The 19,095-nt window shown below is 45.6% G+C and overlaps 2 protein-coding genes across 3 annotated transcripts; both read right to left on the bottom strand.

Moving 5' to 3' along the window:
• Positions 1–5,865: 5,865 nt before the first annotated feature.
• Positions 5,866–13,866, bottom strand: LOC144114150 (uncharacterized). Of its 2 annotated transcripts, XR_013310956.1 has the most exons (3): positions 13,574–13,866; positions 6,155–8,953; positions 5,866–6,063 (listed from the first exon to the last, which is right to left on the bottom strand). XR_013310956.1 is itself a non-coding variant. In XM_077647703.1 (2 exons), exons 1-2 carry the CDS (start codon positions 13,842–13,844, stop codon positions 6,873–6,875), a joined length of 2,352 nt encoding a protein of 783 aa, XP_077503829.1. In that variant the 5' UTR covers positions 13,845–13,866; the 3' UTR covers positions 5,866–6,872. The 2 variants fall into 2 exon arrangements, 1 of the variants encoding a protein (XP_077503829.1); XM_077647703.1 differs by having other exon boundaries at positions 5,866–8,953.
• A 1,721-nt stretch (positions 13,867–15,587) lies between these two features.
• LOC144114732 (uncharacterized) lies at positions 15,588–17,366 on the bottom strand. Its single transcript, XM_077648638.1, has one exon. The coding sequence runs from the start codon at positions 17,364–17,366 to the stop codon at positions 15,588–15,590; it is 1,779 nt and encodes a 592-aa protein (XP_077504764.1).
• Positions 17,367–19,095: the final 1,729 nt, after the last annotated feature.

The raw sequence follows: 19,095 nt of genomic DNA, 5'->3' as shown, positions 1-19,095 counted from the left end.
ACGGATGGAATCAATACAAAGTCGAAGAAAAAGTATACCGCAGCACACATGATTGGAAGTGAAAGACGAATTTTGTTGATGTTGTTAGCCTATCAAAAGATGGCACATACCTACACTGGGCGATCAGCCAAGAATCCGGTGGCTATTCACCTGTACTCAGTTAAAAAAAAGAAAGCCGCGCGGGAACGCAATACTGGTGGATGTGCTGAATTTCAGGAACAAACGTATCGTGCAACAAGTAACAAAAATATTCGTGAATCAGATTTTACATTGCATAATGAACCATGACTGCACCAAAGCAATGAGATATAAGTGAAGCATTTCGTTGCTTTCGTGACAGAAATGAGTTATGAGGTTTGTTGAATCAAAAAAAGTGATTTTTGATGGCAGCCAGCATGAGCCATTTAAAGTTATAGCTCAACATTAGTCACATCTGATATAGATGACACGCATGCTTTGAAAACAAGATAATGTTTTTCTTTTTTTTTATGAGAAATGCACAGGCAGTTTCAAGGCTTGCTTCACAATTTCATTTCTGGCGTATACACAAAGGCATGTCTATAAATTATTCGTGCGTTACACCAGAACCAACACTACTTAAGTTGGTAAATCATGTTCATTACCTGGGTGTCATTAATAGCAAACATATACTAATGCTGCTAATCCTATAGAAGAACAAACAGCGGTTTTATGAAGACGTTAAATAATACGTGATACTGCATGTGTCCATCAGGCAATGAACTGTGCGGCAGTTTCAGTTTCTCTTCTCTTATTTTCAGTTTCGGTTGTCTTACTTTCAGTTTCGCTTCTTCAGAGTTTCAGTCACATGCATGTCTCTTGACACCACGTATACGTGACGCAAGAAAAGTAGAGGGGGGGGGGGGGGGTTCGGCGGAAACTTGGCGTCATCATGACATCGCTCGCTCCGGTGTGTCGTTCGATCTTGCATCTACAATACAACAACGTGTCGACGAGGTAAACCTATGAGTTGCACGGGATCTTACGCCCCCTCGTACATTCCTAGAAACACCGGGCCAGTCACCAGTACCATGGAACCAGTGGAAGGCACTGTTTTCTACCTACTTTCAGGAGACGTCTGGCCTGAGTTTGCTGCAACCCGGCGCAAAGCCATGCCTTTGCAGTCGCGCGGCGTCGAAGGTCAGCGTCGTTCCGCAATTAACGCCTCCTGCCACGAGCGCAAAATGAAGGAGCAGGGACCTAAATTAATGGCGATTTCCACTGGTCGTGCTGGAGCAGCTTTTCTTGCTCCGCGACGACGAATTCGAGTTCAACTGGTCGACCTGGACCGACCGCGCGAATTCCGCTGGTCGATTGGAGCAACTCCGTTCCAACGGAGCTCACAAGGTTGATACGCCGACCAGTGGCGGATCTGCTCCGAGGCGGTTTGGGGCGCTCTTTTGCGATTCGAGCGCCTCACTTCAGATCCAGCAGTGGAATTCGCCATAAGTGAAGTTACGAAAGGCGAAGATACGTTTCAAACCGCGCTCAGCACTTGCAACCGTCTGTCCTCAGCCACGACGGAACGCTACCGCGGTTCAAGATATGTTTACAGAACCCTGGCGAGCCTGTCAGCTGCAGGTTTACATTGCTCAGTTACGCGAACCTGCGTAGAACTGCGACTTCGACAATTCCGTGAACACTGTTGTTCGTGATCAGCTCGTTTCTGGCGTTGCGTCGGACAACTTCATAGGATGGAATTGTTGCTCGAAGGTGCAGGGCGAACCGGGAAAAGGCGATTAATCGCTTGTACGAAGAGGCACTTTTTTTTAAAATTCAGTGGTCACTTTGGCGATGTAAAGTGCGCGAGGCGAAAGCCTTTCTGCGCCCACTGTGGCTGCTTCTTTTAATTTTTATTTAATTATTTTTAATTTTTCGCTTCTGAAACTGCATTGTCACATAAGTTAATTTTTCCTTTTTATTTTTGTTTCTTTAAAATTGTTATTTATTTTTATTTTTAACGTTTCGTGTTGAGCTATTAATTTACTTCACAAATTAATGTGTAATTACAAACTAATGCGCAATTTCTAATCACCAATTACTTCTTAATTGCTAAGACTATATGGGTTATATCAATTATTATACCATTGATGACGTCATAGTGTGACAGATTTCGCGGACGGATGGATAACGAGAGCCATTAAAGGCTTTCGCTTTAAATGTTTGCATGAAGTCGCCTATAGGCAGCTATTGGCTCTAGATTGCAGTTATTCGTTTCGGGCCCCTGATTATACACCTATATTCGCTGTTCATTTTCTAGGGGTTCAGTTGGCCCTATAGATAAGGTCTCTTGCATCGTTACTGATGTCATTATACTTGCTGACAGCCTTTCTGTCCTGACTCACTCGAAGGCTCGAAGGACGCTCTTCTGGGCCATTCTCTAAGATTTTTCATTCCACTACATGTTAAAGAAATGCGCTTTCACTGGATACCTGGACACTGCGGCATTGATGCTAACAAGACGGCCGATTTTTTAAACAAAATCTGCGCTTTGTGGGCCTGTGGTACCATTTACTCTAAACACTGTGCATTGACAACAGCTTGCTTCCAATGGTTCCTGCATCTGCATTTTTTCAGTCATGAGCCTCTTCGTGCTGCAGCGGATTTTCAACATTCCCTTGGAGTGTGCGCTTAAGTAGTTCATGGCAATTCGAGGTGTCTATGAAGTGGGATTCCAAATGTCCCCACTTTATAGACAATGATTCCAAATATGAAGTGGGATTCCAAATGGTCCCACTTGTTTTCAAGTGGTGCCACCTCAAAACAAGTGGTTTTAACAAGTGGTCCCAATTGTGGTCTCACTATGCAGGTGTTGTTGAGCCTCTGCGCAGGCTCTTGTGACACTACGTTGCTTTCGCTTGGGACTCTGAGGCAGTTCAAAGCTTTCATGAAGTGAAGTAACTACTTTCAACTTGTGACGTAATGCACTTGTTTGATCCGGCTCTACCAGTGGTCGTGATCACAGATGCTTAATTCAGAGCATGTACTTTCTTTTAACTTCAGATACTACAAAACGTTTGCAAAAACTGCTGGGTCAATAGCCGAAGCTAGTATAGGCCCAATGTACACATTTGTTATTACAGCAACAGAAGATGCCAACATGAAACTTGGTTATAAATGATCAGTGAACAAAGTATTAGCAAGCAACACTCAACAGCACAGGGCCTAAGACTGACCCCTGGAGGCACTCCAGCACACACAGGCTGTCGAGATGATTTTAAGTGTTTTATGTGGAAAAATTGTTTTCTGTTAGTAATGTAGCTTGTAAAGAAATCAAGAGTGGAATCCCTAAAACCATAGTGCTCTAGCTTGTGAATTAAAATGTTATGATTAACAGTATCAAATGCTTTCTTTAAGTCTAGGAACAAGGCTGCAGATATTTCATTAGCTTGTGAATTAAAATGTTATGATTAACAGTATCAAATGCTTTCTTTAAGTCTAGGAACAAGGCTGCAGACATTTCATAATTATGCAAAGATGAACATAACTCTTGAGACAATGCCATTACTGCTGTAGATGTAGACCTGTTATTTCTGAAGCCTTGTTGACAGTGAGATATGATTCTAGTTCTCTCCAAGTAGTAATTTAGTTGCTTTCCGACAAGTTTTTCGAACACAGTGTTAATGATACTCAAAACCGAGATTGGACGGTAACTGCCTGAATCATTACTATCCTTGTTTGTGAACTGGTATAGCTGCAGCGATCCTCAAAATATTTGCATAAATACCTTCGTAAACTGCATGATCCATTATTATTGATAGGAGTGGAGCAAGTTGGTGGATGTTCTCTTTAATGCTCTCAAAGTAATCCCGTCATGTCTGGTTGCCTTGTTTGCAACGAGTTTTCTTGATTGCTGTGATGTCACAATCGGCAACAGCTTGCGGTAAGAAGGTGTCATGAACACAAGGGTCATTAACAGAGCATGGTAGATTAGGGATATGAGCTACAAACTCAGGGCCAATGTTTGTGAAGGAATTATCAAACCTATCAACTGTGTTTTCATCAATGTGTTCAGGAACTACGCGCTGTTTTAACTGTCTACCGATTACGCTATTTCCCACATCCCACATTTTTCAGGAGTTTCCTTCTGCTTTCTGTATTAGCATACAGTTGTATTCTTTCTTTCTCATCTGTATTAATGCCACTCCATAGTTTCTGGAGGATCTGAACTTGTTTGAATAACAAATGTTTTCTTTTTGACGTTTCCACTTACGATACCATTGATCCTTCTCTTGTATAGCCTCAAGTATGTTCTGATTCATCCACAGGCACAAAGAATTGTTCGTACCTACGGGTAGTGCATAATGTGCATTTCGATATGGCAGACTCAAGAGCCTCAGCAAAATTTTCGAATTCAGTGTGAGCATTTGTATGATATATGTTGTTGAAATCTAAATTGTATATTTTCTCCTGCAAGAGTTGATAATTAATTCACGCAATTGGTGCAGAACTCATTCGAGCTGTTTTGTAGCAGAAATGTAATGGAGGCCTGCATACTGCTGCATATTTGCATCTCAACTCTCCCACGCTAAACACTCTGTGTATGGGCATATGAATATTGGCATGGGCGTGTGTATGGGCATATGAATATCAGCATTACTTTTCATGGGGGAGGAAGTTCGAATTGAAGCAGGTCATCAAGCACAGTTTACCCTATACTCATCACATGGAACCAGTCGTTGATCGACACGTAATATAAGATTGTCTGCATGACTAGATTATTCACTGATGATGCTTTGATTTACCTCAGTGTGATTGCTCATATGGACTGCTAATATTAAAGGTCACATCTCGATGAAACAATTTCTTGCTCCTTAATGTCTCTAATGCTGAATTCATCATTCACAGAGTACCCGAATATCCTCCAGATAGTTTCCAGATAACAGCTATTAGCGTGCTTATCACAAGATATAAATATCTTGGTGTTCATCTTAAGTCATACCTGTCATGGAATCAAAAGAATAACTGTGTGTTCTGCTAACACCTTCCTGGGCTTTATTGAACATCTAGAATAAGCTCCTGTAAATGAAAAATGACTTGCATACATTACACTAATCCTAGCCCAAACCTAGAACATGCATCACACATTTTGTATCGTGAACAATGTAACCTAATTAGTGACATTGTTACAAATTATTTAGCGGCCGTAGGCAAATGTCAAGTGATGACCCGTCTATACTAATGTTTGATGCATCATTTCAAAGAAGATGTAAGCAAAAATTTTGTGTCTATACCACTTTAAGCTCAACTGTATACGCATATCAGGAGATGATAATCCAAGCTATTGTTACCAATGTAGTCTATTGTAATGTAAACAGTAAATATTTGTGCAGTGCTAATGCAATAATTATTTAATAAAAAAAGGCTCTGATGACTTGGATGCATTCTTAAAGAGTTTGCCATGCAGCTGTTCTAATGACTGTCACTATGAATTCAGGCTAATCTATCTTACCTATTAACTCAGTGAAATGCTGTGTGGCCCTTTCTGCAGATTCTACAGTACTGCAACAGTATAGCATTTTGAGCAGTGTTATGAACAGTGTTATTGTGGTCCCTTTGTCTATTTTGTGCACTCACTTAACCATATCTCAATTCACACATCTGTTCAGTTGTCACACCTCAGTTTATCTACTTTAATTTATGTGGGTGCTTAAGAAAATATGTAAACAATCTACAATGTATAGATTGTTTTTATTGGAAAAATAATTTACGATTGCTTGTGGTGACAATGCATCTTTAAAAAGTGTTGCAGCTTTGTTTATTTCTGCACTGCACGCCAGACAATGCTGGTAATGAATTCAAATCTCTGGATGCATGTACCTGCAAAGAGATTGGACGACAACGTAGTTGCAGGAACAAAATAAATATAGGTTTATTTCTGTGCTATGACAGGCAGATTGCAATATACTAGAATCTGAAGGAAAGGTAAGGCATAGTATAAGTTGCGATCTTCCAAGTATTTCAATAACTGATGCTAATGACATCTTCAGTACAATCATGAAAGGCCATCAATGTTGTCTTCACGTCTCTTTGGTTGTTTGTCACCTGAAAGACAATCACAACAGCGCAAATTAGAACAGTCGTCGCTTTTAGCTCTGCACACACCGAACTCTTATTTGACAGCGCATAATAGTACCATGTGCCACTTAGCAGAGTTGTTCAGAAAATGTCTGCATCAAGTTGCACCCTAACAGCAACTTTGTGAATTGCCAGCAATGTGTAGCCATGGACCTGAGGAAAAAGGAAGCATGTACAGGTGGGGAATGTGTCAAGGCAGTGAAACCCCTGTTGGTCCGCGGGTGCACGCACCACTCTTACCGAGCACTCTGTACTTATAAGACACACCATGCCAGAAGGTTCCCTCATTTAATCAAACTTATTGTGCCTTTTGCAAGCTGCACACTTCAGGTGCTTGGTAAGAGCCTCCCTATCCGCCACCTGGGAGACGCGCTCTCTAGCAGTCAGGTTCTGCCGAGAGAAAAAAATGGTCTGGCTAAGCCAGATGCAGAGAAACCATTGTGCTGTAGGTTTCGCTTCAGTTGTTTAAGTGTGCAACACACTGAGCTGAAAGGAAAATATACTTACCTGCAGCATATATGGCCAGTATGGAGGTGCCTCTCGCGCTCTAACGCACACACCATCCTACTGGTACCACAAAGCTGCTGCTGAAAGGAAAATATACTTACCTGCAGCATATATGGCCAGTATGGAGGTGCCTCTCGCGCTCTAACGCACACACCATCCATCTGGTTCGAGACAGCTGCACACCTCATAGGCGAGGTCTATAAGTACACAGATGAACTTGTAGACGGGTTGTAAACCAGAAGAGAGTGCCATAGAGTCGATCTCATCTTTCATATGTAGTTGTGTCCTGGAGATGTTATTATAACAGTTGCCTCAGCATTGCTGTTAAGGATTTGCTTTTTTATGTTCTCCTTCTGAAGCTCAGTTGGCTTTGAAAAACTTGTACCTGAGCTGGACAGCCTCTGCTTCTTAGTGGAATGAAACCTGACTTGGTGTTCGATTTTCTTGTTTGCAGGCTCCCTTGATGTGTGGGGCATTTCTTGCTTCTTAGTGCCTTCATAAATCTTCAGTACAGGGTCCAAAAGCTTGCTGGCCTTGTTGTGCACTTCTTGAGGAATTTCTTGCTCTGCGACATACTCTTTGAGCAATTCCATCTTGGCCAAGACCAAGTCAGATTTTGTCATGCTTGTAGAGGCTTCTGCTGTTTGAACACTTTCCAAAATGTGGAAAGCCTCGCTTGCCTTTGAATTGGATGACACTGCTTCAGTAGCTTTCAGGATCTTCTGATCTCTTCCTTCAGGTGCGCCAGCGATGACCACACAGTGAATGTGTTTGCAGATCGTCAAGCTCATTCGGTGCTCCTCACAATCACATGAATAGCTATGCACACACACCATGCACTCGCTGCACTTCAGAGGGCAGCAGGCACTACCTTTCTCTTTTGAAATCCTGTATGTGAGGCCTCTTGTGGACTGGGATTGCACAGTCCATGTTCCATCTTCATTCCTCTTGGCAGGCGTAGTAATTGCCACAGCAGATCTGTGGTTCTTCTCGATCCGGCTCATCTTGCTCGTTCTCTTTGCTTTCACAATGTGTTGTACCCTCTTCATCAAAGACTCGTATGTCATGTCCATCAGTGCAGTGATGAGCCTGTCAACACGATGATTCTTCTTACCTTCCAGGAAACTATGCTTTAAAGTCCTGTGCATCCTTTCAAGGTACATGTTTGTGTTGATGCCAAGTCCAGTTCGAAAACTGTAGGCCCACATCTCCAGGCGGTGAGCATAATTTCCTCTGAAGTACTGAATAAACTCCTGAAGCCTGGGATCTTTGTTGGCAAGAAATGACTCGAGAAGCTCAGCCACTTCGTCTTTTTTTGGGCACTCTAGCAGTGTACGAACAGCATGGTAAACATCTACTGCGAGTTCTTTTCCTTTTATCTTCTCAGAAATCCTTCGCTTCCAGTTTTTGTCCACATGCCATGTGCAGAGTAGTCGATGTTGAGGTGGGCCCATGACTGTTGACCAGGCCTTGAAGTATTCGGATGCATCATCTGTCATGAAAGTTCTAGCTGACAGGGCTCCTGTGGAGGACTTCAGGGATTCAAAGAATGCTGATAGGGTTTTCTCATTAATCGTGCTGCAGATGAAGTAAGCCATAGGCAATCCTGCTCCATATTCATCCAGCACCAGAACAGTCACCAGTTCAAATTGGTACCCCGTTGTTCCATGTGTGGAATCAACACAGACTGTTCCTGTACCTAGAACTTTCAGCAGCTCTTCCTGTGGCTCCGTCATTAAGGCAAGAGCAAAGTCTTTTGTACTAAAGGTATTCGTTGGGTCAACAACTTCCTGCTCTTTGTACAAGCGAACAACAGGTTGCCCCTTGTTCCTCATGCTTTGCACCCATATGCTTACACTCACAGCATCATTATCATGACATCTTTCAGGAACTGTGAGGTTATATTGCCGCTTGATGTTGTGCAAGTCCATGCGATTTGTCAAATGCAGAGGAGTTAGCTTGCTTGTCACCGATTCCCTTATTTTCTTCAATATTGTCCTCATGGGCACTCCTTTCGAAAGGTCATCCGCAATGCTTGCCCTTTCCTGGTCAGTCATACTCAGGTGTTCAACATCTGCATCATGCCCATAATGCGTCCTTTGGTACGATACCTTGACAGTACCCTCGTCTCTAGTAACGATCAGAAAAGAAAGGCATGTCCTGCCGCTCCTGCAGCTTCCCTGACTTTTCATCGCACGAGTCTTGTTGCCTCGACCTGGTCGTGCCACTCCTGACCTGTTGCAAGCGTAGTAGGTCCTCGTACATCCGTTGGTGAGCCTTTTTTCACCTGTGGATATTACGAACTTGCACACCTGGCTCGCTTCCTCCTGTCCTTTCCAATCATGGAACTCTGTAAAATGCATAAAAAATACTTTAGAAAATATTGTGTAGAAAGGTGTTAAAACTGAAGGCACTGTCATTGTCAGTGACGAATGAACAATGCTTGAAAAATATTCGAAAAACATGGAGGATTATGTGCACCATAATTTCATGTTTACACTGTACATACCAAAAAGCGGAACTTTGTACCTTGCAGAAAATACAGCATTCAAATGCCCAATTCAACAATATCACGAAGGTTTGCGATACTTGCGCTATATGCTTCTGTTGCCATCACCTTGCTCAATATCTGCACGCGTGTTTGCTATGTGGCCCTAGTTACTATCTCGTAATACCCACTTTAACGCTGAAGCATGCAATTGCGTGGTGGAATCCTGGAATGCGATCCCCTCGTGTTATCGTTATTGTCTTGTGGACGTGTGCGCCCGATGAATAAAGTAATATCAAAGGTATTGAAGGCAATGATATCAGTGCGTTTTTAAGGGAGTATGGTAGGGTAACCCTCCACCAAAAATCAAATTTGGAATTTTGGCACAGAAAAATCGACTACACTATGCGGAACAGTCCTGCGGAAGCGCGGCCTCGAGCGCCCGCTCAAAGCGGTTTAAATGAAGGCTACAAGGGTAGACGTGCGGGCTAGTTGGTGCTGCATACTTGTTTTAAACAGCGCAAAAGACACGGACACAGGAGGGACACACAAGACACACACAGCGCGGTTCAGATGTCGCGCCGAAATGTGCCACGCGCCCTGGCGTGTAAAAGTGCAAGTGGAGTTCGGAGGCCGGTTTGTTTATCGTTGTTTTTCGCGGTTTTCTTCATTATGGCGTGTTTTTTTTTGCTTGTGTGTGTGTATGTATGGCAAGTAAACGGTGCATACTAAAAGATAATGTATTGTTGGAAATATTTACTTTTATAGCAGATATGCAGCTAGTGGTGCTCTTGTAGCGTGTTTCGTCTTTGTTATTGTTTGCATAGGTCGTGATCGCTTATGCACCTTTTTCGAACCTCAAACGTAGTACTTGCCCAGAAGATGGCACGATCAAAAATGGCAGATGGCAAATGGGGCAAAAAGAGAACATTAAGAAAATAATCGCTTCATTAGCAAGAAGGACAGTGGTAAACCGGCACGATAAAGCGCAAGCTTCACGAAACCTGGTGAGAGGATCGGTGGTGATTCCTTCGATGTAGACGGCTCAAGTACAACTGGCTACGTCTCATCGACTTTTCTCTTCCCTGCAGCTTCATGCAAGATGTTGCTGTGAACAACATATCTAATACACGTGCAGCAGGGGATTCCTCCTTTCTGTTTTGTTCATACGCTTCGATCAGTGATTTGATGCTCCCCTGCTCCACGTGTTTTATAAATACTGTTGAAAATCGTACTCGAATATAACAACTTCGAATTCATCAATCAACACTATTCACAAATTAACGGCACAGCCATGGGTACAAGGATGGCCCACACCTACGTCAACATCTTCATGCATAGTAATAAGTCTAAATTTTTGAAAGATTGTCCCATTAAGCCCACCCTATACAAACGCTACTTGGATGATATCTTTTTAATTTGGACTGACACACCTCGTCCACCCCAACATATCTTTCACTTACACGTGCGCCCACACCACAATTAACTTCCTAGATGTTGAGATTTTGGTAAACGAAAGCTCACTCACCACCAGTGTATATAGAAAACCGACGGACCGTCAACAATACGTACACTTCCAAAGCTGCCATCCTCGTCACTCTAAAACAAGCATCCCATACTCTCAGGCACATCGATCTAAAGGAACATGTTCCCAAGATGAAGACTTCGTAAAAAATTCCAAACGCATGCAAGAAGTCCTCATTAAGCAGCGATACCCGTCGCCATTGCCGACGATGCCATTCAAAGGACATCTAAACCCAACCGAGAGCAAATACTGGAGTGACGTCGATACAGCGAGCAAACAGACCATCAGGCAAATCTCGTACTTCCCTTCACCAGTAACCCAGCCGCCTAACGTACGTAAACAAAATCTTCAAAAAAACATTTCAACATTCTCAAACAAAGCGAGCTAGCGCCTCGCCAAAATTTTCACTGCTGTCCCTCATGCAGTCTACAGACGACCGAAAAACATTCGAAACATTCTAATACACTCAGTCACATAAAGAGCCGGTTTTGGGGTGTCGACCTTGTGGAAAAAGTAGATTCCACGTCTGCAAACACATTACAAACATCAAGCTGTGAAATAAGGACAGCTTCAGGATTCAAATGGAAAATTAATGACAACTCTGATTGGGATTTCTGCAACGTAATATACCTCCTAGGATGCAGTGTGTGCAGTACGCAGTACATTGGGCAGGCCGTTAACTTTATACGAATTCGCTTTAATAACCACCGCGCGCATATTTTATCCCTACCTCCCCTTGTTAAAACACATATATTAATGAGAAAAACGACCCATTTGATGCAATTAAGTTAACAGTCCTACAGGGTGGGTTCCACAACAAAGAGATCTCGAGCAACGCGAGTCGTACTTTATTTACAAATTTAATAACAATTCCTCACGGCATTAATGAAAGTCCGGGTGTATTGACCTCCATCGCCCCTTGCAGAGCCAATGCTGACCTTAGGAATTCCGGCGCGACAAACCTCGGTCGTTTGTCGCCAGCGGCATCTTTTTCAAGCTTCGCTGCCCGCTTACACAAAGCTCTGAATTCATCCCCCACCCCTGTCTTGCCAGTTCGACGCACCACCTTGCCGAGCGGGGTGCTATTGAAGAACCAAGAACCCTTGATGGGCACAAAAGAAAAATACTAGAAAAAGGAGAAAGAAATAAAGAGAAAAAGAAAAACGCTTTGTCCCCTGCCGCCCAGCGAGCTTGCGCGGGAGGCCAGCACGGGGGAAAAAAGGAATAACGAGGGGAGGGAGGGCATCCGGGCCCTCAAAGCAACAATGACAGACTTTGGCGGAGTCCCGGAGCAGATAAGAATCATAGATGCATGTACTGCCCGTGCCGCCGGCCAAAACGAGCAAACAAATAAACAATAAATTCAGACAGGGCAGGAGACGTTCCAGGAGCGTCTTCGGTACGAATAGTGAAGGCGGAATCAGCGGCGCAGTTAGCTTAACTACACACACGTGCACTGTGCATGAAACACACACACAAAAGAGAAAAAAAAGGCGGCAAAACATACGAGTTCGCGAAAGTGTCCTGTGGGGGGGTAAAGGTGAATGGCAGGAGCATTTAATCAAGGGTTCTTGGTTCTTCAATTGCACCCCGCTCGACAAGGTGGTACGTCGAACTGGGAAGACAGGGGTGGGGATGAATTATGAGCTTTGTGTAAGCGGACGGGCAGCGAAGCTTGAAAAAGATGCCGCTGGCGGCAAACGACCGAGGTTTGACGCGCCGGCACTCCTAAGGTCAGCACTGGCTCTGAAAGGGGCGATGGAGGTCAATAAACCCGGACTTTCATTAATGCCGTGAGGAATTGTTACAAATTTGTAAATAAAGTACGACTCCCGTTGCTCTCTTTGTTGTGGAACCCACCCTGTAGGACTGTGAACTTAATTGCATCAAATGGGTCGTTTTTCTCATTAATATATGTGTTCTGACAAAGGGATGATGGGTAGGAATAAGATATTTACTTATGCAAGAGTGACTAGCTATGCGCAAAAATTTCCGTGTTTCAATTTTCAAAACTGCGAACTTTGACCGCAGCGTCCCGGACAAATAATTCCAACTCCCGACCGCGTTTTTAAATTCATTCTAAACGGGGTACGTGTTTACTGGTACCTGCAGTGGTCGGCTGCGCAACTATATATATAAGCTATCGCGTGCAGCTGTCATATTATAAAAGAAAATCCGCACAAAACAAAAATTACGCAGCAACGGGCTGTGGCGAATGATTGCGCGCAATATTTTTTCGCGGGTTAGTGAAACGAACAGTTTTGTTTTAAATCACGAGAGTTGTATCAAAAGCCTTTTATGTCGTCATTAATTACGATGGGTACGACGACACAGTGAATAGGAGTTTATATAAACTGTCGTCCTTCAAAGACCCAATGCTTTTCTCCTCCAAAACGTCGTGTAGAACAAAACCGGACCGCCAAATTTTGACACGGTTGTACGAAATTTCTGCACTAACGAAAGCTATGAGTGTAGTCTCCTGCATGTAGAGAATGTAGAATACAAGGAAAAATTATAATATGTATGCTCTAGGTCAGGTTCATAGTCCTACAGCACTCGATTGTAAATGCAGGCACTCGACGGAGCGCTGATAGACGGGCGTGGTCACCCGTAGGCGCATTTGCGTGGCTTTGCATGGATAGTACGTGTTTAACCTCTCAGGTCTGCAAAAGCTGTATCGGGTCCGCCAGGCAGTGGCGATTATAATAAATGCACAACGAAGCGCGCCGTTCGAGCGCACTAAAATAATACACCAGCAGTTCAAGGATATCATATATAATAAAAATAAAATGCGGGATTTAGCTCGCTGCAAAAAGCTGTAAATTCGCCCGCTGCGCACATATATAGATGCATTCGCACAGACTTGCTAAGAACGTTAAAGCAAAACAAACAAAAAAAAGCCAAAGAGGCAGCGCAGGAAAATTCATGCACGTCGCGTTGCAAACATGTCTCCTTACCTTTGTCGTTCCCAAAGGACAGTTGCAGATTTTCGGCTGGGAATTTGTGCGCCACGTTGTAGTGATGAACCAAATTTTCGAGTGTTGATAGCAGGCTGCTGCACTGGTCGCAGTGGAGAAAGGCTCCTTTCGTCTCCAACTTGTGCACCATCCTCATATGCTGCAGCATGTTTTTCCGCTGAGTGAAGACTTTGTCGCAGACGCCGCAACGTCGATCATGATCACCGTGCTCAGGTTGACGTTCACTCTGGTTTGGAAACACTGACGCCATTCTGGACAGAAACGCGCATGCAGTGTGTGAAAGCGCGGCGCATCAGGTGCGCTTTTTGAACCCGCGCGCGCTGTCAAAAACATGGGGAATTCCGAGAAAAACCTAGGGAAAATATGTCTCTTCCCAACCGGACACGACGTCATTAAAAGTCACGTGATTATGACGTCACGTGACGTTTTATGAGTGACGTCACATTTTGTTTGACCAATCAGCGTTTCCAGCCCGCCTGCACCGAAACGCTTGTCGTTTGTCTGCGTTTTGTTCGCTGAGACGGCCACGCACGCAGAGGCAGCGGGTGGCAGTTTTCTTATCGCGGGAACCCGAAATAACGCGCTAAGTGTCTGCAGCTCGCGCACCTTGTGAGTTTGGTGCGAGAACCGCTGATCCAACAAAATAAATGTTTTGAGCAGTTTGGTGCCCTTTGTATAAAATGTCGTGAATACGTTGACGGTCGTTGAAGAGTAAGCAACCGATGAACGAAGAACAACTGCATTTAATACTGGGTAAAAGAGACAGCTTACAAAAAGGTTCGATGCGTACAAGGTTCGTTTTGCGACTGACGCTTTCGCCGTTGTCTCGTCGCTCCCACGGTCTGAGCCGCCAGACACCTCCCCTCTCGCCACTCGGGGACTCCGGCGTTGAGAGATGCTCTCCAGGGAGAGCGGCCTTGCGTGGCGCAGGAGGACGCGGGGCGCCCTCCTCGAAGGGCACAGACGGTAATAAATAAGTCCGAATGTTTCCGCAAAGCGGGGAATCGGTCTCAGAGGTCGACGCACGGAAAACCGTCCTTCCACGAAACATAACGTTCACAACACATTCCCGCCCGAAATGGCACTGACATTTCACAGCCACACTCACTTCACAAGCTCTAACGGATAGAGCAGTTGAACTGGACGACGCAGGGTTGCTCCTCCGGGAAGTCGCACGATGCATGACCGCACTCGCCCGTCACGCCCGGGAAAGGTCGCGTCAATTAGTGCCATCTTCCAGAGCTGTCTTGGCTGAAGAGATTATTTAAGCAGCACAAGATCGCCTGCCTGTAGACTCCGGGTGGGGTTCTTTCGGTGAAACTGTGATGCTTGCAATTCCTTCAAGTACTCATTCATCCACTGCCGCCAGAATCCGCGCAGGAGTCGAGACCTGTTCGTGAACATTTGCCGTAGGGTCGCACCAGTAATGGCATTCAATTCGACATGCGGCACATCTGGCAGTGAGGTCAGCCTCTTGCCGGTGAGAAACGATGCCGGGCATAGCGGCTGAGGTTCGTCTGCTTCGGTATGTACGTGCGTGAGTGGACGAGAGTTGAGGATGGCTTCCACTTCAATTAGCGTTGTGGTGAGCTGTTCAAAATTGAGACAACTTGTTCCTAGCGTTTTCTTTAAGGTTTTCTTTGTCAGGCCGACAAGTCGTTCGTAGAAGCCGCCCCACCAAGGCGCGCGTTCCACTATGAACTTCCACTCAACTCGGCTGTTCGCGAAGTAGTTTTTCACTTCGTCGCTTCTGATAATGCTCCAAAGAGTAGCTAGGTCCTTGCTTGCCTTCTTAAAGGTAAGTGCATTATCACTGTAGACAGTATGAGGTACACCTCGTCGGGCGATAAATCGGCGGAAAGCCAAAACAAAGGAGAGTGTAGACATGTCACTCACCAATTCAAGGTGGAGCGCTCGGGTGACGCCACAAGTGAACAGAGCGATGTAACACTTTGACGCACCATTCCCCTTGACAAGTAAAGGACCGGCGAAGTCAACTCCAGTCACTTGAAACGGGTGAGCCTCTGTTATTCTGTCCCTTGGAAGTGGCGCGCAGACCTCGTTGGCTGGTTGTGCGTGGTAGCGCTGACAGATAACGCACTCCTTGACTATTTTCTTTACCAGCTGTCTTGCGCCAATCACCCAGAATTTTTCTCTGAGTTGAGTCAGAGTATCGCGGTACCTTGACCTCGGGGAGGTAAGACAGTTCGTCAAGCCACTTTGACCACTCCGCTGCAATTCCTTCGGGCAGGGCATCATCCCATTCGATATTCAGGCGCCAAAGTTGTTGAAATAGTACCTTCGCTCGTACAATGAAAGGGGATAGCCACCCTAGGGGATCGTAAATCCGTGCTGTGGTTTGTAGGACGGATCGTTTGGTGGGTGGTTCTGTCGTGGAGATTCTATCGGTGCAGGGGCAGAATGTTAGCAAGTCGGTACTTGGTTCCCACGTGAGGCCCAACACCTTCAACACTCCTGATAGATAACCCAGCGGCTTGGCTCCCTTCGAGTCTTGCTGAAATCTCTGACAAAGCTTTTCACTGTTAGATGCCCATTTGTGCAGCTGCATCGAGGCCGCTCCGAAAATGGCGTTTGCCTCGTTGTAGAGATTCAATGCGGCCTGTTCGTTTTCGGCTCCCATCAGTATGTCATCGACATAAAGGCTGCGTTGCAGTCGACTAGCAGTGATCGGGAACTGTTCTTCCGTGTTCTTTAAGTGATGTTGGAGAGTGGCAGAGAGCAAAAACGGACTGGCAGTCGTCCCGAATGGAACTCGTTTCATGCGCCACGTCAGAATTGGTGGAAGTGGACCACCTGGCTCAGGCTTCGTTTCGTACCACAAAAAACGCAGGGAATCTCTGTCCTCAGGTCTCACTGAGATCTGTAAAAACGCCTGCTCGATATCAGCTACGAGAGCTATCTTATGCCTGCGGAAGTTGAGCAGCATGCCCACAAGGTCGGCCGTTAAATTTGGACCACTTTCCAGGTTGTCATTCAGAGATTTTGCTGACCTGTTGTGAGACGAGGCGTCAAAAACAACACGCAGCTTGTGATCGCCGCGGATTACAGCCTGATGCGGCATGTGATATACAGTGTTTGCGCCACTGTCTTTCGTTTCGACGATCTCTGCCATATTCAGTGCGCTGTACTGTCTTATAGCCGCATCATAATCATTCAATAGCTCTGTAGAGTTCTGCAGGCGTCTTGTCAGCTGGTGTAGGCGTCTGAGAGCAACCTCTCTGTTATCCTCTAAAGCCGTAACAGGTTTCCAGGGGAGGGCTACCTCATAACGGCCCCCCTTCAGCTGTACCGTGTCCTCAAAAAACTCCACAGCAGCATTTTTTCCGGTCTTTGCCTCATTGTCATTTATCCCAATCGATTCCAATGTCCAGAATTTCGTCAATATGTCAGTTGTGCTTATTTCCGTGACCGAGGTTCGCAGGGTGATCGTTTGCATGCAGTGGGGTCCTTCGTCTATGCCTTGAACTGGTCCTTGAATGGTCCAACCAACAGCTGTTTCAACGGCTCTCAGTTTTCCGTCGATCTTTGTGGATCGGCCGGTCGTTAGCTCCCAAATGTGATCGGAACCTATTAAAAGCCCAATGTTTCTAGGCCCTCCGTCGTTGGTAAAATCGGCGGGTTCGTAGCCGAGTATTCTCAGCCTGTCCGTCAGTGTCACGGGTGGTGTTGGGATATACTGATCGCAAATTACGTCTGTCTCCAGAACCTCCAGTTCGCAAGTTTTCCCCTTTTTAGTTTTCACCTTGACCATAACTCGCCTGAATAATTTTTCTTCTTGGTGACCGCCAAAGACCCCCACGGTCAGCATTTCTTCTCCGAGAAGTCTGCATCCTATTCTTTTCGACGCTTCCGATGTGATGTACGAGCGTTGGCTTCCGCCATCGAAAAGGACTCGCAGTTGCGTCCAGGTTTTTTGGCCACCACAGTTAACTGCCGCAGTTTGCAGTAAGACGGTCCTCATGGGAGCGGATTCGGATCCTGTTGTCGACGTTTCAAGGCTAACCTGTGCGTTTGTGACTCCATTAGCTGCTTCTCTTTTGCGAGCTACCAAGTAGGAAGGGTCACATGTTGAGGTAGCGTGTCTCTTCCCGCACTTCATGCATTTCATGTACACATTACAATTTCTTGAACGATGCCCTTTTCGTGTACATTTAAAGCATCTTCCTGCCGCTTGTAGAAGTTGTTTCTTTTCGTCTATGCTTTTCTGTGCATCGCATTCATGCGTCTGATGCTCCTCAGCCTTTCAGAAGAAACAGCTTTCCTTCGTTATATTTTGGTGCAGGGCTGCAGCGGTCGAAAAAGGCTTATTCATCTTTTTGGAAGGCGGCTTCGTTTTCTCCTTTCGACTGTTATTAGCGCTTTTAGTTATATCCATGTTCCTTAATGCAGCCAGATTTTCTCGACTTTCCACTTCGACCCTCAGGAAAGCAATAAGGCGTGAAAAGGACGTCACAGTACCTTTTTTAGTTTCGTTAGAGCTTTCCGAAGCGTCGTCGGTCGTTGATTCCTCGTCCTCGTCCGAGGAGCTAGTTGTCGCGATGAGGCATTGACGGCTGTAGTCGAGAAGGATGTCCGTTGGTAAAGCTCGTTGCACAATCGGCATGAGCAGTGAGCTGTAGGAGTCATGCCTTTGACCCAGTGTCTCCAAGCCCTTGATGTGCGCAGCCAGAGTATCGTACAGGCGACGAAGTCCGCGTACGTCGTCCGAAGAGCGAACTGGCTGTATATCAATCAGCTTCTTCATATGCTCTTGGATTAGGAGCTCTTCGTTGCCGAAGCGCTTCTTGAGGAGCTCTACGGCGTCGCTGTAGCACCGTGCGGTTGGTGGAAGTCCGGCGAGTGCAGCAGCGGCGTCACCTGCAACCGATGCCCTCAGGTAGTGGAACTTGTCTACAGATGACAGTTCTTCGTTCTTGTCGACTACTTGTTCGAACACTTCCCAGAAGGGCTGCCAGTCGTGTCGCCGTCCGCTGAATCTCGTGAGCTCCAGCCTTGGCAGTTTGAGCCTAATCTTGGAGGTCGTTGTGGCCTGAGCGGCGTTATTCTCGTGCTGAGTCGTTGGTGGGTTTCCAGTCGGGTTGGAGATACACTGTTGCAGCTTTGCCAAGACGGTTACGATGCGATCGTTGTATTCGAAAATCTGCTCGTACTCCGTCTCGGCCTGATCATCATCCAGTATCTCCTCGAAACGACTGTTCACAGCGTTGAGCTCAGCATGGAGAGACATTAGTCGAGCGTGCAAGACACTAGCATCGCTCTGAGTTAGCCGATCTAGACGCTCGAGGCATTCATTGACAAGCTTCGTTACTTGAGTGCGCAATACCTTTCGCTTCTTGCAGATGTGCTCCATCGTTGTACCAGTACCGTTGTGGATCACCGGAATTGCTTCAAATAACCAAAGGATGAGACGACTTCATGTAGCAGCGTTAGATCTGTTGAGATGACAGGCCACAATAAGGCGAATATCCACGGTTCGTTGT

This window comes from Amblyomma americanum, chromosome 1, assembly GCF_052857255.1.
Source record: "Amblyomma americanum isolate KBUSLIRL-KWMA chromosome 1, ASM5285725v1, whole genome shotgun sequence".
Classification (NCBI taxonomy): Eukaryota; Metazoa; Arthropoda; class Arachnida; order Ixodida; family Ixodidae; genus Amblyomma; species Amblyomma americanum.
Note: the sequence above shows the minus strand (reverse complement) of the source record. Positions and strands in the feature narration are given on the sequence as shown.